This window comes from Artibeus jamaicensis, unplaced genomic scaffold (assembly GCF_021234435.1).
Source record: "Artibeus jamaicensis isolate MK-2021 breed Jamaican fruit bat unplaced genomic scaffold, CSHL_Jam_final contig_482, whole genome shotgun sequence".
Taxonomy (NCBI): Eukaryota; Metazoa; Chordata; class Mammalia; order Chiroptera; family Phyllostomidae; genus Artibeus; species Artibeus jamaicensis.
This window is the reverse complement of record NW_026521857.1, coordinates 9,719,967-9,740,838: the sequence shown is the minus strand read 5'-3', so window position 1 is coordinate 9,740,838 and position 20,872 is coordinate 9,719,967. Positions and strand designations below refer to the sequence as shown.

Sequence of the window (20,872 nt, the reverse complement as noted above, 5' to 3'; positions counted from 1 at the left end):
TGTATACATTAGTCACAGTAAGAGATTAAGAACAATAACCAATGATGAAATAGGACAATTAAAACCAGGTACTGATAATCGATCATGTCTCTCTCTCTAACAGCCAGTCTGATAAAGAAACGGCTACTAAGTGACCAGAGGATGTGGCACACACAGCACAGACACACTGGACGGACAAAGGGGTGACTCACATCCCGGGGCCACAGAGCAGGCCGGCAGGACGGCATGAGATTTCTTCAAGATGCTTAGAACAGCACGCAATTTAAAACCTAAAAACTGTTTACTTCTGGAAATTTCCATTTAATATTCCAGCTGTGCTAGACCACAGGTAACTGAAACTGCAAAAAGCAAAATCGTGCAGAAGGGGTCTGACTGCTCTGCAGTTTTTTTCTTTTCCCTTTTTTTGGTTCACAAATTATGAAACACACATAGATGATATATAAAATAGGTCGGCCCTGGACTTGTTTTCTATACATCATCAGGACATACAGATCTATTTCATTCATTTACTAGCTACCTAGTATCTCACTCATGTATGGATACACCATAATGCATTAATCCATTCCCCTGTTAATGGGATGTACGCTATTTCTAATCTTTATTATATATAACAATGCTGCAATGATCTCAACTGAGAACAAAAAAAAAGGCTTAAAAAAAAACTTCACCAAAAATGCAATGGCAAATCTCTTTAAAGCATTCATTCCTTTGCCCCAGTGTCTTATATGAAATAAGGAAAGACGTGAAAACACACTTGAATCCAGCTCTGCCTCCAACCACTTAGCCCAGCATGGTGTCAGCAGTAGCAGTAATTATTGGGATGCAGCCAAAATCAAAGTAAATCTCTGAGAATGGGAAGTCTTAGTCCCAAACAATCCTACCTAACTGGAGACACATCTACCTGGAACCACTGGAAGCGTCAGGTTTGGTTTTATTAAGAAGAGAGTCCATGTGGTTTCCTTAAAAGAATGTGATCAAAATCAGAGTAACAAAAAGTTGAAAGAGGAGAAGCAGACAACAGTGTCAACTGCTACAAACAAACAGGAACGTAAAGACTACAACGGTTATGCCTGATTTAACAGTGAAGGGGTCAATGAATTCAGTAGTGATGAATCTTTGATATAAGGAAATGATGAGGTAGTCACTTCAATCACTGCAAAAGTTACATAAATGTCTCATCACTACCTGTACGCCTGGAACTAATGTAATATTGTAAGTCACCTTTACAAGATGAGAATATACAAGGTCAGTCCAGAAAAAGCGCGGCCATTGCTAATCTAACAAGAATGGCTTGTGCAACATCAATGTACCCTGGCAGCCAAGGAGAGTGGACTGGAATGTGCGTGAATGAACAATGACGACTCCACTGTACCAGTCAGAGGGGGTGGTAGATGCCGTTGAATGAACATGTCTACAGTGTGGCCACTGTACTCAAAATGACTGAGCAAGTACAGAAGTGAATCTGCATCACATTTTGTGTTAAGCTTGAACATTTCTCTGTGGAAAGCTACCTGGATGATTCAGAAGGCCGCAGCTCTGCAGCTCTGGGTAACTGGTGACTGGCTGTTTCGACATGACAATGTGGCCACTCATGCATTACGTGTCATGAATTTTTTGGCGAAACCGCAAATCACCCAGGTGACTCAGCCCCCTTACAGCCTAGATTTGGTGCACTGCGACTTCTGGCTTTACCCAAAACTAATATTACCTCTGAAAGGGAAGAGATTTCAGACCATCAGTGAGATTCAGGAAAATACGACAAGGCAGCTGCTGGCAATTGGGAGAACTGTGTGAGGTCCTACTTTGAAGGGAACTGAGGCATCATTGTCCTATGTACAATGTTTCTTGTATCTCATACCTTCTTCAATAAATATCTCTATTTCTCACAGTACATGGCTGGATACTTTCTGACCCACCCACCCATGGATCCAGCCTCATATATCCAAGAGAAATGAAAACATATGTCCACACAAAAAAGTGTAGATGAATGCTTGTAGCAGCATTATTCCTAAGAGCAGAAAGGTGTAAACAAGCAAAGTGCAATCAAATGACTGATAAAAAGTTGGTATATTCATGCAATGAAACATCGTTAAGCCATAAAGGGGAAGAAGTATTGATATATGCTAAAACATGATGCTATATGAAAAAAGCCAAACTAAAAAAGTCAAATAGTAAATGATTCCATGTGTATGAAATGGCCAGAATAGGGCAATCTTCCAAAACGAAGTAGATTTCTAATTGCCTTTGGATGGGTAGGGAAAGAAATGGGAGAAACTGCTAAGAAGTAATGGGTTTCCTTTTGGAATGATGAAAATATTCTGAAATTTATTATGGTGATGGTCACATAACTGAATACACTAAAAAGCATTGAATTACACATTTGAAATGAAAGAACTGTATGGTATATGAATTACATCTCAAAAAAAAGCTTTTATTACCAAAAACTAATGAGGGTAATCAGTCAAATGTTCTAATGTAAAGGCCATAAAACTGAATGAAAAACTGGGCAAAATCAAAGGGCACTGAAGAGACCTGACAGCTGGATCTGACTTTGAAACTGCGGTGCTTCTCTTCCTGTAAAGGACACTAATGTGCACAACTGGCAAGATCTGAACATGGTCTGCAAACTGACATACAATATTGTATCAGTGTCACTTCCTGTTTTCATTATTATATTACAGTGATGTAAAAAATATCTTTGTCTGGGGCGGAGCGTGGGCAAAAAAAATACCTTTGTCTTTGAAATACAGGGATATTTAGAAGTTAAGGGGCATCATGTTTGCATCTTCCTCTCAAAAAGGAGCAGAAAAAATGTGTACATATAAAATGAGAATAATTAGCAAATTTATTAAAAATTATCATTTGGGGAATTTGGGGAATGAGTTTATGGTAATTGCTTTGCTTTTCTGTGAATGTGAAATTATGTAAATGAAAATATTTTAAAGTTAAATATATGTGTTTTATTTTAAGAAACAGAGATATTCTTTCACCCTGATAGTCACATAGAATTTTCATGAATGTATGCAGCTCAAAACATAGCCTCTGATTTATAAAAGTGATTGATTACATCTGCCTTTCTGGCAGAAAAATAAATATTGCCTACATGTGATTGTTTAATCACCAGGTGGTATGAGGAAGCTCTAGAACTTTAAAAGTAAGGGTCAACCAACTTTGAAGAAAAAAAAGTTTTTAAAGTATTTGATTACAAATAAACGGGAGAAGCTCATTAATGATTTAATGAAAATATTGTGTCATTTCCATTTTTCCTAAGGAGCATATTGGAGGAAGGGGGTGAGGAAGGGGAGAGAGAAAAGAGAAGAATGGGGGTGAGTTAAATGCAAGAAGTTGGAAGCAAAAAATGAAAAAGAATCACGGAGTGAGAGACAGGGAGACAAGAAAAACTAATCATGAGTGAAAGAACAAACTTGAGATTCACATATAATAAAGAATACAGTGAATTCATTCTGGGGAGAAAAGTAAAGCTGCTTTTAATTAATACTATAAATTGTATCCCTGAATACACAAGAGCTTAGTCTCTGGCATATAATTCAAATAAAATAAATAAAACAGTATCTCATGTCCTTCAGGCACTTAGTTATAAATATACAGCGAAAAAGACATGCAGTATGTTCTATTACTGATTTTATATGTTCTCAACAATGAAAAAAGGAGTTGGTTAATAAACAATTCATAAATAACATTAATGAGTAATTCTGCTGAACTTTTAAAATAAATCTATAAAATATTTTATTCAGCTATTATGAACCACTACGAACTTATAGGTAAACATATTAAAGAAACAAACCTATACAAAGGCACCTAAAGCAAATAAAAGTGTTAGTCAAAAATTTCCTAATTGTTCACAGCAGTGCAACCCAACAGAATTTTCTACAGTGATGGAAATGTTTACATGCTACGTAATGTCCAACATATTAGCCACCCTTAGTTATTGCATTCTTGCAATGTGGCTACAGTGACCGAGGAACTAAATTTTAACTTTAATTAACTTAAACAGTCGCATGTGTCTACTGGCAACCGTATTGGAAAGTGCAGGTTTGTAGCACAGCTAACATAACCATCCAGTTTGTGATAATTTGTTATGGCAGCCCTAGGAAACTCACACATACCTCAAACACAAGTTTTCCAAGTTGGCTAATAAAAAGGTCAATCAGGGAGCACACTGATAACAGTCTGCCTTTGCAAACTATCAAGGTTCTGCTTGAGCATGTACTTGAAGTATCTTTTTTTCTAAGTACATGAAGTATCTTTTTGTCTAAGTACTTGAAGTATCTTTTTTCCTAAACAATCAGCAGCTAGATAAGTTAATGACTGGTAATAACGAAGTGATAGCTAACATTTCCTGAGCACTTACTATGTCGCAGGTTCTATGATAACACAATACATGCACTATCTCATTTAATCCTCACAACATTCCTAGGCTAATAATACTACCTTATTTCTGAGGGTTAGGGAACTGAAGTGCAAGGACACTCACCTAAATTCTTTATTTCTAGAAGAAATAATTTCTAGTAGATCTTATTTCTAGGAATGGCACACAGGTGACACATTTCACATGTTCCCCTTTTCCTATACACATGAAGGTCATCACTAAACAATCACAGAACGCTCTGCAACAGAACCTGGAATTTCAGGAGACCCAGGCAACAACTATTCCCCCACACTGTCCCCCACAAATCACCACTGGCCCGCACACATTCACTTGACAAGTACCTATTAAGCACCAACCAAGCACTACACACAGTTCTAGGAACTGAGAGTAAAATGGTGAAAAATACCAAGTCCCTGCTTCATAGACCTTACATTTTAATCAGGGAGACAAACATACAAATAATTGAAAACATTCATGTCCTATCATTACAGATGCTACAAAGAAAATGAAATCTGGACTGGCAGGAGGTGGAGAGAGCAACTTTGCAATACTATTCCACTGAAACCTCAGAACAGGTAGCAGCAGGAATCCTGGGACCTGGACCCCAGACAGAAGCATCAGAATAAACCTCTAGGGGAAAGAGTACATAAAACAGCTAAAAGACAAAATGATAAGGAGTGAGGGGCAGAGTGGTAGGAGATGGAGTCAGATAATTAAGGAAAGATTACAGGGGTGGGCAAAAGTAGGGTTACAGTTGTTCATATGAAAATATACGTAATACAAGAATAAATAATAATATAAAACTAAAGTGTATGTTTTACCTATGCACAATCAAAAACATACTTTTGCCCCCTGTATATGAGACCTTGTAGCTCATGCTATGCAGTTTAGATTTTATTTTACTAGCAAAAGGAAGTCACTGGAGGGTAAAAAAAAATCTTAAAAGCATTGCTCTGCTAATCCTATGAAAAATATGCAAAGGCTACTCTTTATCCACATTTCTCTGTTACTTGGTGTTTTTTTCTACTTACATGAGTCGGTCTGGGGTTTTACTATTCCTTGATTTTATCCCCAGACATCTGAAATCCTTACACAAGCAAGACAGCGCATCTGTATTATATATACACTTAAACTCAGATGCAGAGAAACTTCTCATTAGCTCTCTTAATTTTGACTGTATATAAATAAACTAGGACAACCTGTCATCATTCTAATTAAGAAATATCATACCAAAACTTTTAAACTATCTAAAAATTCTATCAACACCTAAAAGAAAAAAATGTCTTTTTATCTCCATTAAGAGCCATTCACATAAAAAGTGAAAGGCTCTTAATGAAACATTTTCTATCATGCCTTTGTTCAAATTTCACACATTTACAATAATGGAAGTTTGATCTAGTCATCAGCATCTGACAGGTTAAAATTCAGTACTGACTTTTCTATAAAAATATTTCTCATTCTAAAAATTTTTCTCCAAACTTTTAAGAAAACTTCCTACCTCTAAAAATGCTATTTATTGGAAGAGAGCCCTATCTGGGAAATCCACAGAAGTCACCAAATTAACAACATCCTTCAGCTCTACTACACGAAAGAAAGATTTACTGAACTCACCAAACTGAAAACAAAATACTGAGTTAAACAAAGGAGCACTTGATGGTAAATGTGGTTTAACTTTTTGAACAAAACTTTCTCATCTCCCAGCATATTTTCATGTTCTTTCATCTCTTCATTGAGAAAAAATTCTTTCCCAATAGTAGAAACTGTCCTTTCATTAAAAGTTTTATGACAGCACATTCCATACACAATTAAAAGCATAATTTCTACCTGAATGGTACCACTGAGTGACTAACACTTAGTAAGAGATAAAAAATAGCTAATTATAAGATGAGGCCCGGCTAGATGATGCCAGCAAAATGAGTAACATTTTTCTGTTACTCAAAATGAGTAATCTTTCCCTTAAATCCTAAGAAAATACCTATAAATCTTTCTGTAGTGAAAAAAAAAATCTTTCATCATTTAAAACAAAATCAACATACTAAGTTCAATTATATATAGAAACATTATTTGGGGTATTAGAATATTATCATATTAAATAAAAGGACATGTTATAAAGTAAAAAAGAAAATTTTAAGCAATACTAAAGTTAAAAACAGTAATACTAAAACTAAAACAGAATACACACTGGAAATGTAAAACATCAATTAATAAACGCTGCTTTATGTAGCAGGCAGAATAATAGCCTCCCCAAAATGTTCAAATATCCTAATTTCCAAAACCAGTGAATATGTTACCTGACTCAGGAAATGGGTTTTTCAGAAGCAACTAAGGACCTTGAGATGATGCGATTAGCCTGGATTATCCAGATGGGCCTAATCTATTCACAGTTCTTAAAAACTGAGGGATGAGGGACTTCCAGCCAAGATGGAGGTACAGGTAGACACACTGTGCCTCCTCACACAACAACCAATTTAAAAAAAAAACAACCAGAACAGACAGAAAATCAAAATGTATGGAAGTCCAACAATGAAAGTTAAAGAAGAAACATTCAGCCAGACTGGTAGGAAGGGGCGGAGATGGGCAGTCAGGTGGAGAGGACTCGAGGCAAGACTGCAGTTGGAGGACTGGGACAGGCAAGGCGATGGCTGGAGGCAGTCCCCCAAACCAGAGGAAAGACTGGGGAGGAAGCGAGGCAGACCACGAAACCCAGGGTTCCAGCGCGGGAAAATAAAGCCTCAAACCTCTGACTGAAAACAACCCTGGGGTCTGAGGCAGTAGTGGGAGAAACTCCCAGCCTCAGGGGAGAGTTAGTTGGAGAGACCCACAGGGTCCTAGACCATACGCAAACCCACCCACCTGGGAATCAGCACCAGAAGGGCTCAATTTTTTATTGTGGATAGCAGGGGAAGTGACTGAAATCTGCAGAGAGCGTAGACTCCTCCCCAACATACCCCTCTTAGCGCGTCACAGCGCAGCCACGTGGGTTGCCCTGCCCTGGTGAACACCTGAGGCTCCTCCCCTTACTACCTAACAGGCATGACAAGACAAAAACAAATGGCCCAAATGAAAGAACAGTTCATTTCCAGAGCTCCAGAAAAAATACAACTCAGCAATTAAGAAATAGCCAACCTATCAGATACATAGTTCAAAACACTGGTTATAAGATGCTCCAGGACCTCACTAAGTACTTCAACAGCATAAGAAAGACCCAGGCAGCAATGAAGGTTGCATTATGTGAAATAAAGAAAAATCTACAGTGAACCAATGGTGATGGAAAGGAAATCAAGACTCAAATCAACGGTTTGGAACAGAAGGAAGAGAGAAACATTCAACCAGAACAGAATGAAGAAACAAGAATTCAAAAAAATAATTTATTCCTAGGTATTTTATTTTTCTTTTTGCTATATCGAATGGGATTTATTTTCTTGATTTCTGCTTCTGCTGATTCATTGTTAGTATACAAAAATGCCTTTGATTTCTGGATATTGACTTTGTAACCCGCTGTTTTGTCAAATTCATTTATTAGTTCGAAGAGTTTTTTGGTAGAGTCTATATATAAAATAAAAAGACAACCAACTGTATGGGAAAACCTATTTGCCAATGATACCTCAGACAAAGGTTTAATATCCAAAATATACAAAGAACTCACATGACTACACTCTAAGAAGACAAGCAAGCCAATTAAAAAGTGGAAAAAGGACTTGAACAGACACTTCTCCAAGGAGGACATACAGAGGATCCAGAGACACATGAAAAGATGCTCAATATCGCTAGCTATCAGAGAGATGCAAATTAAAACCACAATGAAATACCACTTTATACCAGTCAGAAGGGCTATCATAAACAAAGCAACAAACAACAAATGTTGGAGAGGTTGTGGAGAAAAGGGGACCCTAGTTCACTGTTGGTGGGATTGCAGACTGGTACAACCATTATGGAAAACAGTATGGAATTTTCTCAGAAAACTAAAAATTGACCTGCCTTTTGACCCAGCAATTTCACTGCTGGGATTATATCCTAAGACCCCTAAAACACCAATCCAAAAGAACCTATGCACCACAATGTTCATAGCAGCACAATTTACAATAGCCAAGAGCTGGAAGCAACCTAGGTGTCCGTCAATAAATGAATGGATCAAAAAATTGTGGTACATATACACAATGGAATTCTATGCAGCAGAGAGAAAGAAGGAGCTCCTACCCTTTGCAACAACATGGATGGAACTGGAGAGCATTATGCTGAGTGAAATAAGCCAGGTGTTGAAAGACAAGTACCATATGATCTCACCTTTAACAGGAAGCTAAACAACAAAACAAACAAGCAAGCAAAATAAAAACAAGGCACTGAAATAGAGAACAAGGGGACAGCAACCAGAGGAGAGAGGGGAGGGAATTTGGGGGGAAAACGGGGAGGGATTTAGAGAACTAGTATAAAGAACACATGGACAACAAACAGCTAAGGGGGGTGGAAATAGGAGGGAGGTGGGGAGCATGGAGGAGGTGGGCTGGGATGGGAGTAAAAGGCAGAAAACTGTACTTGAAAAATAATTAAATTTTTAAAAAGTGGATTAAAAAATGAGGAGAAGCCTAGGAACCTCCAGGACATCTTTAAATGTTCCAACATCCGAATCCGAAGAGTGCCAGGAGAAGAGGAAGACCAAGAAATTGAAAACTTATTTGAAAAACAAATGAAAGAGGGCTTCCTTAATCTGGCAAAGGAAATAGACTTCCAGGAAATCCAGGAAGCTCAGAGAGTCCCAAAGAAGTTGGACCCAAGGAGGAACACACCAAGGCACATCATCATTACATTAGCCAAGATTAAAATGAAGGAGAGAATCCTAGAAGCAGCAAGAGCTAAGGGGACAGTCACCTACAAAGGAGTTCCCATCAGACTGTCAGCGGATTCCTCAAAAGAGACCTTACGGGCAAGAAGGGGCTGGAAAGAAGTATTTGAAGTCATGAAAGGCAAGGACCTACATCCAAGGTTGCTCTATCCAGCAAAGCTTTCATTTAGAATGGAAGGGCAGATAAAGTGCTTCTCAGATAAGGTCAAGTTAAAGGACTTCATCGTCACCCAGCCTGTATTATATGAAATGTTAAAGGGACTTATCTAAGAAAAAGATAAAAATATGAACAGTAAAATGACAACAAACTCACAGCTATTAACAACCGAACCTAAAAAGCAAACAAACAACTAGAACAGGGACAGAACCACAGAAATGGAGATCACAAGGAGGGTTATCGGTGGGGGAGAGGAAGAGGGGAAAAGTACAGAGAATAAGTAGCATAAATGGTAGGTACAAAATAGACAGGGGGAGGTTAAGAATAATATAGGAAATGTAGAAGCCAAAGAACTTATACGTACAACCCATCAATATGAACTACAGAAAGGAAATGTGGGTGGGAGAGGGTATGTAGGGCAGAGGGGAATAAAGGGAAAAAAAGAGAAGAAAAAAAAACTGAGGGATGCCATTGTTCCTTTAGGTTGGAACACGTCAAAGAAGGTGAGCGGCCTCTAAAAGCTGGAAAAGGGCTAGAAAAGGACAGAAAAAGGACTGCCCCCTAGAGCCAGAAAACAATGCAACCCCCATCTTGACTTGAGTCCAGTAAAACCCATGTCCAACTTGCAATCTCCAAAATATGTGTTGCTTTAAGCTATTGTGTTTATGGTAACTTGTCATGGGGCTTACAAAACTAACACACCAATTAACAAACACATGATAGAGTTTTAGCATCATAAAAGAGGGAAAGGAAAAATTTAAAAACAAATGCTGCAGGAATAGCTTGGAACAATATGGAACAAATTAAGTTAAATGCATACCTTATATTTAACATTACTCAACAAATATTTATTGAGTCAGACACTGTACTGAGCACAGAAAGTAATATAAAAATGTAAAATAACAGTAAACAAAATCCCTGGCTTTGTAGTACCTAAGTGTCCATCATAGTAAACTGCAAATAAACTGAAGACTTGAATAAATTCTTCCCATCTTTAAAAAATAATTCTAAAAAAGAGAGAGAGGAATAATACACTTTATCAGACCTGTTCCTAGATTCTGGGAATGTAAACTTTTTAAGTTTTTAAGCCACAAAAGAAATTGCCCTTTTATGTCCCTACAAAATATTCAAGGTTGCTATTATATCAAAATTCTGAAAGACAGTGAAAAAAGATAACAAAGAGTCAGATAAATCTTTTCCCCGTGTTAAAACAGACTGATTTTCTACTGATGAGTTGTAGGAGCCCCTTATTTGTCCTGTATATAAACTCTTTTAGGAGCCATGTGTTTTGCAAATATTTTTTCCCAGTCTATGGCTTGTCTTTTCATTTCCTTAATAGGATGTTTTGGGAGCAAAACTACTTAATTCTGATGAAGTCCAATTTATTAACTTCTTTTTTTTCATGTCCTAAAAAACAGTTTCATGTATTATGTGTGTGTCCTCCCTAAGAAATAGTTTTGCAACTCAAGCTCACCACCACCCCCAGAAAGGAGAAAGTGGTAAAAGATTTGAAAAGATTTGAAAGATTTTTTTACCAAAAATATGTGGATGGCAGAGCATAAAAAATATGCTCAACACAATTAGTCAACTGAGAAAAGCACATTAAGACCTCAATGAGATACCACGACATACCAAGTACAATCACTACAACTGAAAACTCGCAGTACCAAATTCTGGTGAGGATGCAAAGAAACTGGAACTGCTGGCAGAAATAGAAAATGGTTTAGCTGTTTTGGAAAACACTTGGGCAGCTTGTTAGAAGGTTGAGCAGATGCTCGCGTGTCACCCAAAAATCCCATTCCTGGGAACTTACCCAGGATATCGCAAGCATCCCCACACAAAGACCTACCTATGAATGTTTACAAGAGCTTTATTTTCAATAGCCCAAAACTAGAAACAACACAAATTTCCACCGACTGGTGAACAAAGAAACTGTGGTTCGTCATACAGAAAAATAATTCTAGGCAATAAAAACCAACAATTTACAATTACAACAACATGGATGAATCCTGAATGCACTGTGCTATGTGAAAAAGGCAAAAAACAAGTACCATACAACCCCATTTATATGACCTTCTGAAAAACAGAAGACTACAGGGGCAGAAATCAGAGTCACTACCAAGGACTGTGGGTAGGTGCGGTTGGTCAGGGGACAGGGCTGAGCACAAAAGAACACAGGGAAACTGTTTAGTGCAGGAAAAATGTTCTCTTTTTTATTTTGGTGGTGCTTATGAAAGAGTATACATTTGTCAGAATTCATTTACGATGGATTTCACTGTGTGCTAATCATACCTCAACAAATCTTACTTAAAACAAGAAAAAAGATTAGTATCCATAGCTTATAAGAAAACAACAGATAATGAATAACAGGCATACAGAAATAACCACTAGATTATTCCATTTCTAACCCTCACCTTTTCATGCTATCTTAACACCCACCCAGTCTTTCACCTTGTCCTGTCACTCCTGACTTAAGCATCGCATTGAATACAAACTCCATCTCTCCGCCAGCCCTACTCTATGGCTTATCTGTTCTACTCCAAACATACCTCTTAAACCTACTCCCTCCAATTTACACTCAAGTCAGGACACACTTCTTGCTCTTTTTGAACCCTTCAGTCATACCTAGGCACAGGGCTTTTCCTTGGACATGCTGATGTTTCTGCTCAACACCTTCCTCCTTTCTCCATTCATCTAACCACTACTCAGACATGTTTTATTCAGCTCTGTACCGCTAGCAAATAGTTTCATCCTAGGCACATAGTGGATTCCAGTGCCCCACACAGCTTCATCCCCATGCTCAATGTTAATTCCATCAGTAAGTGAATTACATTTTTACATGTAATTACATTCACACACCGTGCTAAGCAATTACAGGTATTATCTCATTTAACACTTACAAAACTCAGTTAGGTTCTATTATTCCCTTCATTCTATAGATGAAGAAACTGAGGCACAAAGAGAATAGGTAACTTGTACAAGATCACACAGCTAGTAAGTAGTGTAGCAGACATACAAATCTATGCAATCTAGCTCCTGAATCAGGCTCTTAACTACTACAACAAACTAATTTTTTATAATTCAACAGGCAAAAAATGTACATATATAGGTAAATTAGAAGATGCCTTTTAAAAGGTAATAGATCTAGGAAGGTACAAACATGAATGGGCTTTTAAATTTACATGTCATTGTATTATGATAAAACCTTTTTGATAATTAAGACTAAAATAAAAACCTAATATGAAAAGAAGAAATATTAGAACACAAGAAGTATTGAAAAACAGGACAGTTTTTCTCAAGCTTTGCCCTCAATATCACTGTCACTATTATTGTGACATTGTTTCACTTCATAAATTTATTTATGGTACTTTTATAATATGGTACATAACAGAAACATTCTCAAATACAGTCTCTTTCAAATGCTGATTTATTTATACATAAAGTCTTCAAAATTGAAGTGTTCACATTTGAAATGGTCATCATGCTGTCTGGCTTTTCGGGAGTAGACCATGCTGCCTGAAAAGATGTTGAAACCACCATGAGTCAACTGAGCAACAGTCCCCGAGATGAGTGGACACCAGCATTAAGTTGCAGTTTTGTTCAGCTTTCCAAAGAAAATGTGCATCTGTCTGCAGGGCTCACAGCCTGCACATCAGGCAGTTTTGTCATCTACATGTTTTTATCATCAAATTATATATTCTGCTGTGAACTGCATGTTTTAGAATGTTACAGCATGTGTATTAATTTGTAGTTTATTTAGGATTTCTAAAGAAATTATATACAGTTACTACAAAGATAAACCTAATGAGTCAATACCAAGACCAAGTTCAAATGCAGCCCTCATTTATTAACACAGAAAATCCATACAAAATGTACAGGTTTTATAAGCATGCTTTCCTGCAACCGGGTAAAAACCCTAAGAAATGTTATGCCTATTAATAATGGCTACTGCAATAATTGAGAAATAACAATACATTCATAAAAACTCAAGCAAAGAAGTATTATTTCACCCATCTATCCCTAACACAACTCCTAACTGATGGACACAAGTGTTTTTCCATCAGAACCGTTACAGGGAAATTTCCACCTAATCAGTCTCTGTGGTCTAGGTCCCATCCCACCCCATTCATTCTCCAAGAGGCTGGAAATATTCCCAGCTCAAACCCAGATATCTCACCTCAAAAACCAGAATATAAGCTCTATGAAGACAGTATCCTTGATGATTTTATATACTACTGCACACCTACCACCCAGAACAGTAGCTAGCACACAGTAGGCACTCAGTACATACTTGCCTAATTTAAAGAAGAATAATGCAGCAGCCTCTGGATCTGAAGCCAAACTTTCTGAGTCCTGAAGTCTATTTTTTTTTTCCTACCAGACTTTACCAGAGAACATCCTGCCTTCTGGTTGTTCTAAAGGAAACTTTCCAACAAACTGCCAACAAATGAGCTGAAGGGAAGGAAAAGAATATGTTCAGTGGGTGTATAGTCACAGGACCATGAAAACTACCCAGAGCTAGACATGGAGTAACCAACTTAAACAAATAGTAGGGAAGAAGTGATGCTGCATCAAAACTCAGGTCAAGGTGGATGGTGAACCATAACTATCTGCCAAAGGAGAAAGGAAAATTTTCACAATTAGGTAAAATGTTCCAAGATAGTGAAAACATTATGAAGATCTTGAGTGGTTACCTCCAACTACATATAATTTAGACACGAAATATAAACTTCATTTGATCATTCTAGAAAAAAGTTTGGCTAAGGATATTTTTATCCAAGGCGTCTACATTTTAAATCTGTCCTTTCTCCTCTCCCATTGTGAAAAATAATTAGCCCTGTGCTCCAGAATGGGAGGTTCCTGCCACCAAAGCCAGTTCTAGACCTAGATGTTGATGAGTTTGACTTCTATTTTCTCTCCGTGCACCACCACACAAATAACGTTACTCACAACTAGAAAGCCTCAGGAAGCAGCGAGACAGGTAATGAAAAAGGCCCAGAGTTCAAATCATCAGTTATTATGTGCCCTATACACACTGCTATCTCTGATTATGAAAATGAATACCCCATTTCTAAAGGCTGATATTGATGGAAATTAACATGTTACAAGGGTAGTAATATCCTTCTTTCTTATTGAATACCTTCTTAAATGCTATGAGCCTTTGCAAACATACGATAGTATGTCTTTAAACTCAGGTGTGCAATGAGCATCTTGCTCACCCACTGATCCCCACCTAACGGCAGCTTTTTATTTCAATCACCTGGCTGATAGAACTGACATGTTCTCCCGGTGTTGTGGGGTGAAAGAGATAAATCCTAGCAGGAAGAGAAAACACAAAGTGCAGTTACAGCTGTTCTTCCTTTCACTTCTATTAACACCCTCCATCATAAAAATTCTGTGAGGGAAATTCTGTGAAGGAGTAACAGTTTTCACCCAGTCTGTAAATCAAATGCGCAATACAATTCCAAACATCCTCCTAAAAATGGTTTCCAAATCACTGAATTTAAACATCTTCATATTTTTCACACTTCAGAATTGTTTTTTCTTTAATTCATTTCTTTATTTCAATGTAACTCATTTAATTTCACAAAGTTTCTGATTTTATGGCAATATAATGTATTTTTTTTATTTCAATGTAACTCATTTTATTTCAGGAGCTTTCTGATTTTACAGCAACACTAACAATTCTATTCAGAAACAGTCTCTCCAAACACCAATTATACATGATTTTGGTTTCCTATTCCAGATTTTTTCCCCAAAACTCTTGGTTCTGTGGACATAATTTTATGAGTCAGATATGCCCTGGCCAGTGTGGTTCAGCTGGTTGGGCATCATTCCTCAAAGCAAAAGGCTGCTATTCCTGGTCCGGGCAAATGCCTGAGTTCCAGTCTGGTCCCGGTCAGGGCACACAGAGAAGGCAACCAGTGGGCTTCCCTCTCATCCGTGTTTCCTCTCCTTCTCCTTCTGCCTCCCTTCCCCTCTCTCTAAAACAATTTAAAAAGTAAAATTTCAAAAGGGTCAGTTATGATAGACGTCATCTTTCTGTTGCAGAAACTGCTCTATAAAATGATGTTGACAAAGAATAATGATATAGTTTAATAATAAATGATGAAAATAGAATTAAATTACAACTCTAAAACATTTCTACTGATATTGTGATTCATCTTTTGGAAACTTTTCACCATATACTGATTTTAAATTAAAATTAAAACCCTTTGTAGCTACTAATTTGTGATTTTTATTTTCTAAAAATCAGAAAATACTGATATTCAACAATTAAGAAGAGTTAAGTATAACATTGCATATCCTTCAACAGCATATTAATGAATTTAAAATGGTTAAAAACCTCATGTAATAAAAGCTTATGGAAAAATAAGACAAAACAGTTTGGAGAGTATAATTAAGTAAAATGCACAAAGATTAAAAATCTGAAGAGGATAAGCAAGGTTATAATTAGTATGCTAGGGTGATGGAATCATGAATTCACTTAAAAATATTCACTTTTTAAAACGTGTGTTCTTACGTTATTTTTATAAAGGAGCAAAATAAAATCTAAAGAAGTTCAAAGGTACTACAGTGAGACTAGATGACAGAACACAACGGGTGCCAGAGTCAACGGAGAAGCATGGTCGGCTGAAACAGGCGCAGGTTCACACAGTCCCTGAAAATCTTCTGCATTGGAAGCACTGGGGGTCCCCCCTGCACTGCCCCGAGACTCTCCCCTGCATCCCAACATATCCTAAGCTCTTTACTGCGCAAAACAGAATTCAAGAAAATGCGACCATACGCACATAGAAAAGATGTTTTTGCCATACTAAAGAAATTCTGCTACAGGAACTAGTATACAACACATGGACAACAACTAACGGGGGTGGAAATGGGAGGGAGGTGGGGAGCACTGGGGGGGTGAGCTGGGATGGGAGTAATAGACAGAAAACTGGACTTGAACAATAATTAAATAAATTTTTAAAAAAGAAGAAAAATAATAAAGAAACTATAAAAACTTGAAAAAAAAAGAAATTCTACTATTCTAGTAACTCAATTCCTTGAAATGAAGTTGAAGAGGAATCCCAAGCTTTTACCACATTCCTTCTGTAAAACCAAATTCTCCTCTCCTACTTCCCCCAAACTGCAGGGTGATGTTTATGGAGAAAGTGAGTCTGACATGAAAAGATAACTCAGGACTCCAACTCAGTTCATTACTTAAACCAAGAGAAATCAAAATGTAAACAAGACAAATGATGAAAAAATACTAAAGTTCCCAAACATTCCAGTTTTGTTTGTTTAACACGAGAATGTTTGTTCAAAGATTATTAAATCTGCTAGTGGGGCAAGAACTTCACAGAAGAAAACAAGTTCATTACACTGAGAATACAGTATAAGAACCTGTCCATGGTACATCAAGTAAGGAAAAATCCAGTAAATCTCAATCCAGGTGTCAATTACTCCTGTAATTTTGTTCTATGAGCATATAATACTTTTATATTTTTGAAAAACTAAAAGACTTTTTAAAACATCCTTCCTGAGCACACTGAGTAGAGGTGCAGCAGAACGATGGGACCACCATGTGCTCAACAAACACTGACTGACTGGGCGTTCTGTGAACAGTGATGGCCACAAGAATGAGACAGACAGTAGACCCCGGACTCCTGACTTCACAGGGCGACTGCCCAACAGGGAAAACGAGTATGCCAACCATAGAAATACAAGGGAAGGCACTTCCACTCAGTCGGTCCCCCAACACTTAGAGTGCCTACTGTATGCTAGGCATCGTGGGAAAGGCTTAAGAAACCCATTGAGGATTTTTTAAAAATTAAACAGCTGTCATCATGAAGCTAATAATTCAAACAGAGAGGTAGGTTTTATTGAAAAAATCATGTGAGTTAACCCTCAAATCACAACTCTGTGAAAGGCAGAGAGAGCAAATGAGAGGCAACTGCACAGTAAGTGAAGGGAACCCGGAGACAGGATTACTGAGGACTGCTCAGGACTGTCAGAGAAAGCTCCACAGAATGGCAACATTGAAAGCTCTGCAGAATGGTGACAGTGAAGCCGAGACTTGGGAGTGAAAACAAGGGAAGTGGAACGTTCCAACAAAGGCATCTATGTACTGGGAAACGACCACTAATTTAATGTGGTGGGAAAATCATAATAATATAGCAATACCAGACAGGCAAACAAAGACCAGGTAATTTATTAAGGGACTTCAATTCCATGCTATGACTTACTTACTCTGTTACTTTTTTATTTTTTTAATGAGAAAATCTAAAACATGTTTTTGTGGTAAAATGAAAAAGTTACAAAGACATGAAAAAGTTTCACAGCAATAGAGGAAGTACGTTGAGGACAGTCTTAAGTACAACATAGCTCATAAGTAATGCAGAAATAGAAAATAAAATGTGGAGTTATTACATGTTGTAACAAAAGAGTATCTTCTTTTTTCTCTTATCAGGTACAAGCTTACCCCTATGACACTCAGTCCTTTAAGGTAGTCCTGACGAGGCTGGGCTTGAGGAACGCATCCAGCTAGCACTATTTTCTTGTTCTCCTCTTGAGCTTTCCTAGAAAATTGAAAGAAGAGTGTGAATTCTTTTGCTTGTACGTATGTATACCCATGGAAACTGATGTTAGTGCATATTAGTTCTCTAAGTAATAACAAGCCCATCTAGCATGAAACTAAATTTTCTTAAGGCTGATTAAAGAAAACATATTATAATAAGATTTCTGTATGTGTCTGCTTATCAGGCCACAGATGTTATGGTATAGGAAGTATTCAGAGAATGATTGATTGAATGAATGAATGAATGAATGAATGAACAGAATATAAAATACAATTTTAACAGCACCTGTGTTTCATTTCAATAGCTTAGAGTACTTTGGTACAATTTTTCCACTTGGAATCCCGAAAAAAACTTATTAACAGAATCAAAAAGATCTGACTTCTGTAGATTGCTTAACACATCCAAGAGAGTAATGCCTGCCTCTGCCACCTGGTTTTACTTTTTTATCTGTTCCAAGCACATCACTGCACACAAATGGTTTTCTTGTCATAAATGTAATACCTTATCAAACAAAAAAATCTTTCCATTTACATTAACAATCTATACAAAGAAGTAACATCTGGTTTCCTCAAGAATTGCAGCCACCACACACAGAATCCCTGCCAAACATCCAAGAGAACCTGTGAGGTAACCAATATTTAAATCCAAATAAAAAGCCTGCTTCCTATAAAGTGATTCAATTAATTATTAAGTATCCCTAAGACATGATGGTGGGTGTTCAAGGAACCAGACTGGAGGAAGACATGCCTTGCAGTCAACAAGCTCCTGGTTTATAATAGATAAAATGTAAAACGGGGACCCCAGCAACACAGGATCATCAAATAAATAAGAGGAAGGGAGGGAGGGAGGGAGGGAGGAAGGAAGGCCCTCAGTGACCAAAAGATGTACAGGCAACCTATCATGGAGAGAAAAGAAGAGGCACGTAGGAAAAGAGAGTAAAGAGTTTCACCAAAAAATCAGGAAGAATTTGAAAGAAAAATAGAAGTTGGGGAGGATGAAAATGGAGGCAGAGAATGCTCTGGCAGTTGTTACATTGTACACAAAGACAAGAAGAAAGAAAACAGAAAGTATTTTATTACAAAAAGAATTTCTATATCAGAGAAACTGACAGGACTTATGTTGCAGAAGGAGGCCTGGATAGTATTTAATTTAGTGGGCAATGGGGACATCTCTCAAGTATGAGTGGCAGAGTAGACACAGAGCAGAGCCAAACTTTAGGAACATGACACTGGTGAGAAGCTATAAAATAAAATAAAATGAAAAAGAAGCCAAGAGATGGGGAAATTAAGTGAACACCCTTGATAAAGGGATATGAGAACCTGAATGTATGTGAAACATTCACCATTGAGAGATGAACAGAGACAAACAGATAAGAGGGGTGGGGAGGAGGAGGAGGGGAGGGGGGGGAGGGGGGGGGGGGGGGGGGGGAGGAGGAAGAGATGATTAGAGACAGGCAAATTAGTTCTCTTTCTAAAATTTACTTGGAAAACCTCAAGAAAGAATCAAAAGTGATGCCAAGATCTTAAGTCTAAGGCATGTATTAGCAATTTTCTATAAAGGGTCAGACAGTAAATATTTTAGGCTTTTGATGGTCATAATTCCTTAACTCTGCCACCTTAGAGCAAGCGTACCATACACAATACTTGACCAAAAGGATGTGTCTGTGTTCCAATAAAACTTTATTTCCAAAAACAAGCAGCAGGTCACATTTGACCCAAAGGCCAGAGTTTGCTGGTCCCTAGCCTTATTACTAAATAAAAAGGTAGCCCTTACCTGTCAAAAAAGGATGGCTGAGCACTGGAACAGCAGGTGAGAAATTCACATAGGACACACTAAAGCTGAGGACCCACTCACTAAAACCTGTCCAGTCTCTGGAAATGCAATTTGGCTGGCTGGGAGTGAAATGGATTTTCAGATTCCAAAGTGAGAATCCAATTAAGTACAAAACTTTAATGTTGTTTAGTGATGTGGAAATATTTCTATAGGATTGAAATATTGGTGTGGAAAACAAAAAAGAGGTAACATCGCCAACAACATCATTATACCAACAATAATAATCATGGTTAGAATCTATACGGCACTTCTTCAAGGTAACCATTACACAGTTAGTTACATAACACGTTTGGAAATAGTACAGCCGAAATAATACAACTGAGAAAAAAAATGCTCTGATGAGGGTATAAACATTAGATAAGGTCATAAAAAAGCCCAAAAATGATTTTAAGGGAGTACACAGAACACTAGAAAATAAAGGTTCAAAATAGAGATGCGTAAGTCATTTATTTAAAAATTATTGATGCTTTTATTGACTTTGGCTTTAAAATGAGAAAACAGACCAGAATTATAACCTAAGCCATACCTCATTCCCCAGTTATGGAATATTAATGCCACAGTTTATATGTGACCAATAAAGTAGTAAAAGCTTTAAGGCAGTTTCTCAAAGAGTATTCTTGTTCTGAATATTCCATTCTTACATCCTATTTTTTTTTGTTTAGTGAGTTTTGCTCAGGTTAATAAAAGCCAGTAAAATCTTAAAAAGTGGTATCCAGCACAGGCATGTTTTTAAAACCTTTATCTTTCAAAATATAAATGCGGATAAAAATAGGACTTTTGGTCAAGATGAAGGCGTAGGTGAAAACACTGCACCTCCTCACACAACCAAGTTTAAAGACAACAAAGTTTTAGTAACAAAAACGCAACTAAAACACAGAAAATCGAACTGTACAGAACACCACCAACAATGAACCATTCAGCCAGACCAGTAAGAGGGGCGGAGACAGAGGCTGGCAGAGTGGGATCACACAGGAAAAGGTGGCCAGACCCAGGCATGCAGGCGGTGGTTGGCAGATCCCAGGTGTGAGGTGGCAACGAGCAGTCCCAGAGAGGGCGCAGGGCAGCTGGCTTACCGTGGTCACACACTCGCA

General features: G+C 37.6%; 1 protein-coding gene across 2 annotated transcripts in view; it reads right to left on the bottom strand.

The window, feature by feature from the left end:
• CDKAL1 (CDK5 regulatory subunit associated protein 1 like 1) overlaps positions 1 to 20,872 on the bottom strand; it is a 667,880-nt gene that overhangs the window by 443,476 nt on the left and 203,532 nt on the right. For both annotated transcript variants that reach the window (XM_053668249.1, XM_053668248.1), the window contains one exon: positions 17,852 to 17,948. In XM_053668249.1, coding sequence (XP_053524224.1) covers positions 17,852 to 17,948 — 97 coding nt within the window. The remainder of the gene's footprint in view (positions 1 to 17,851; positions 17,949 to 20,872) is intronic.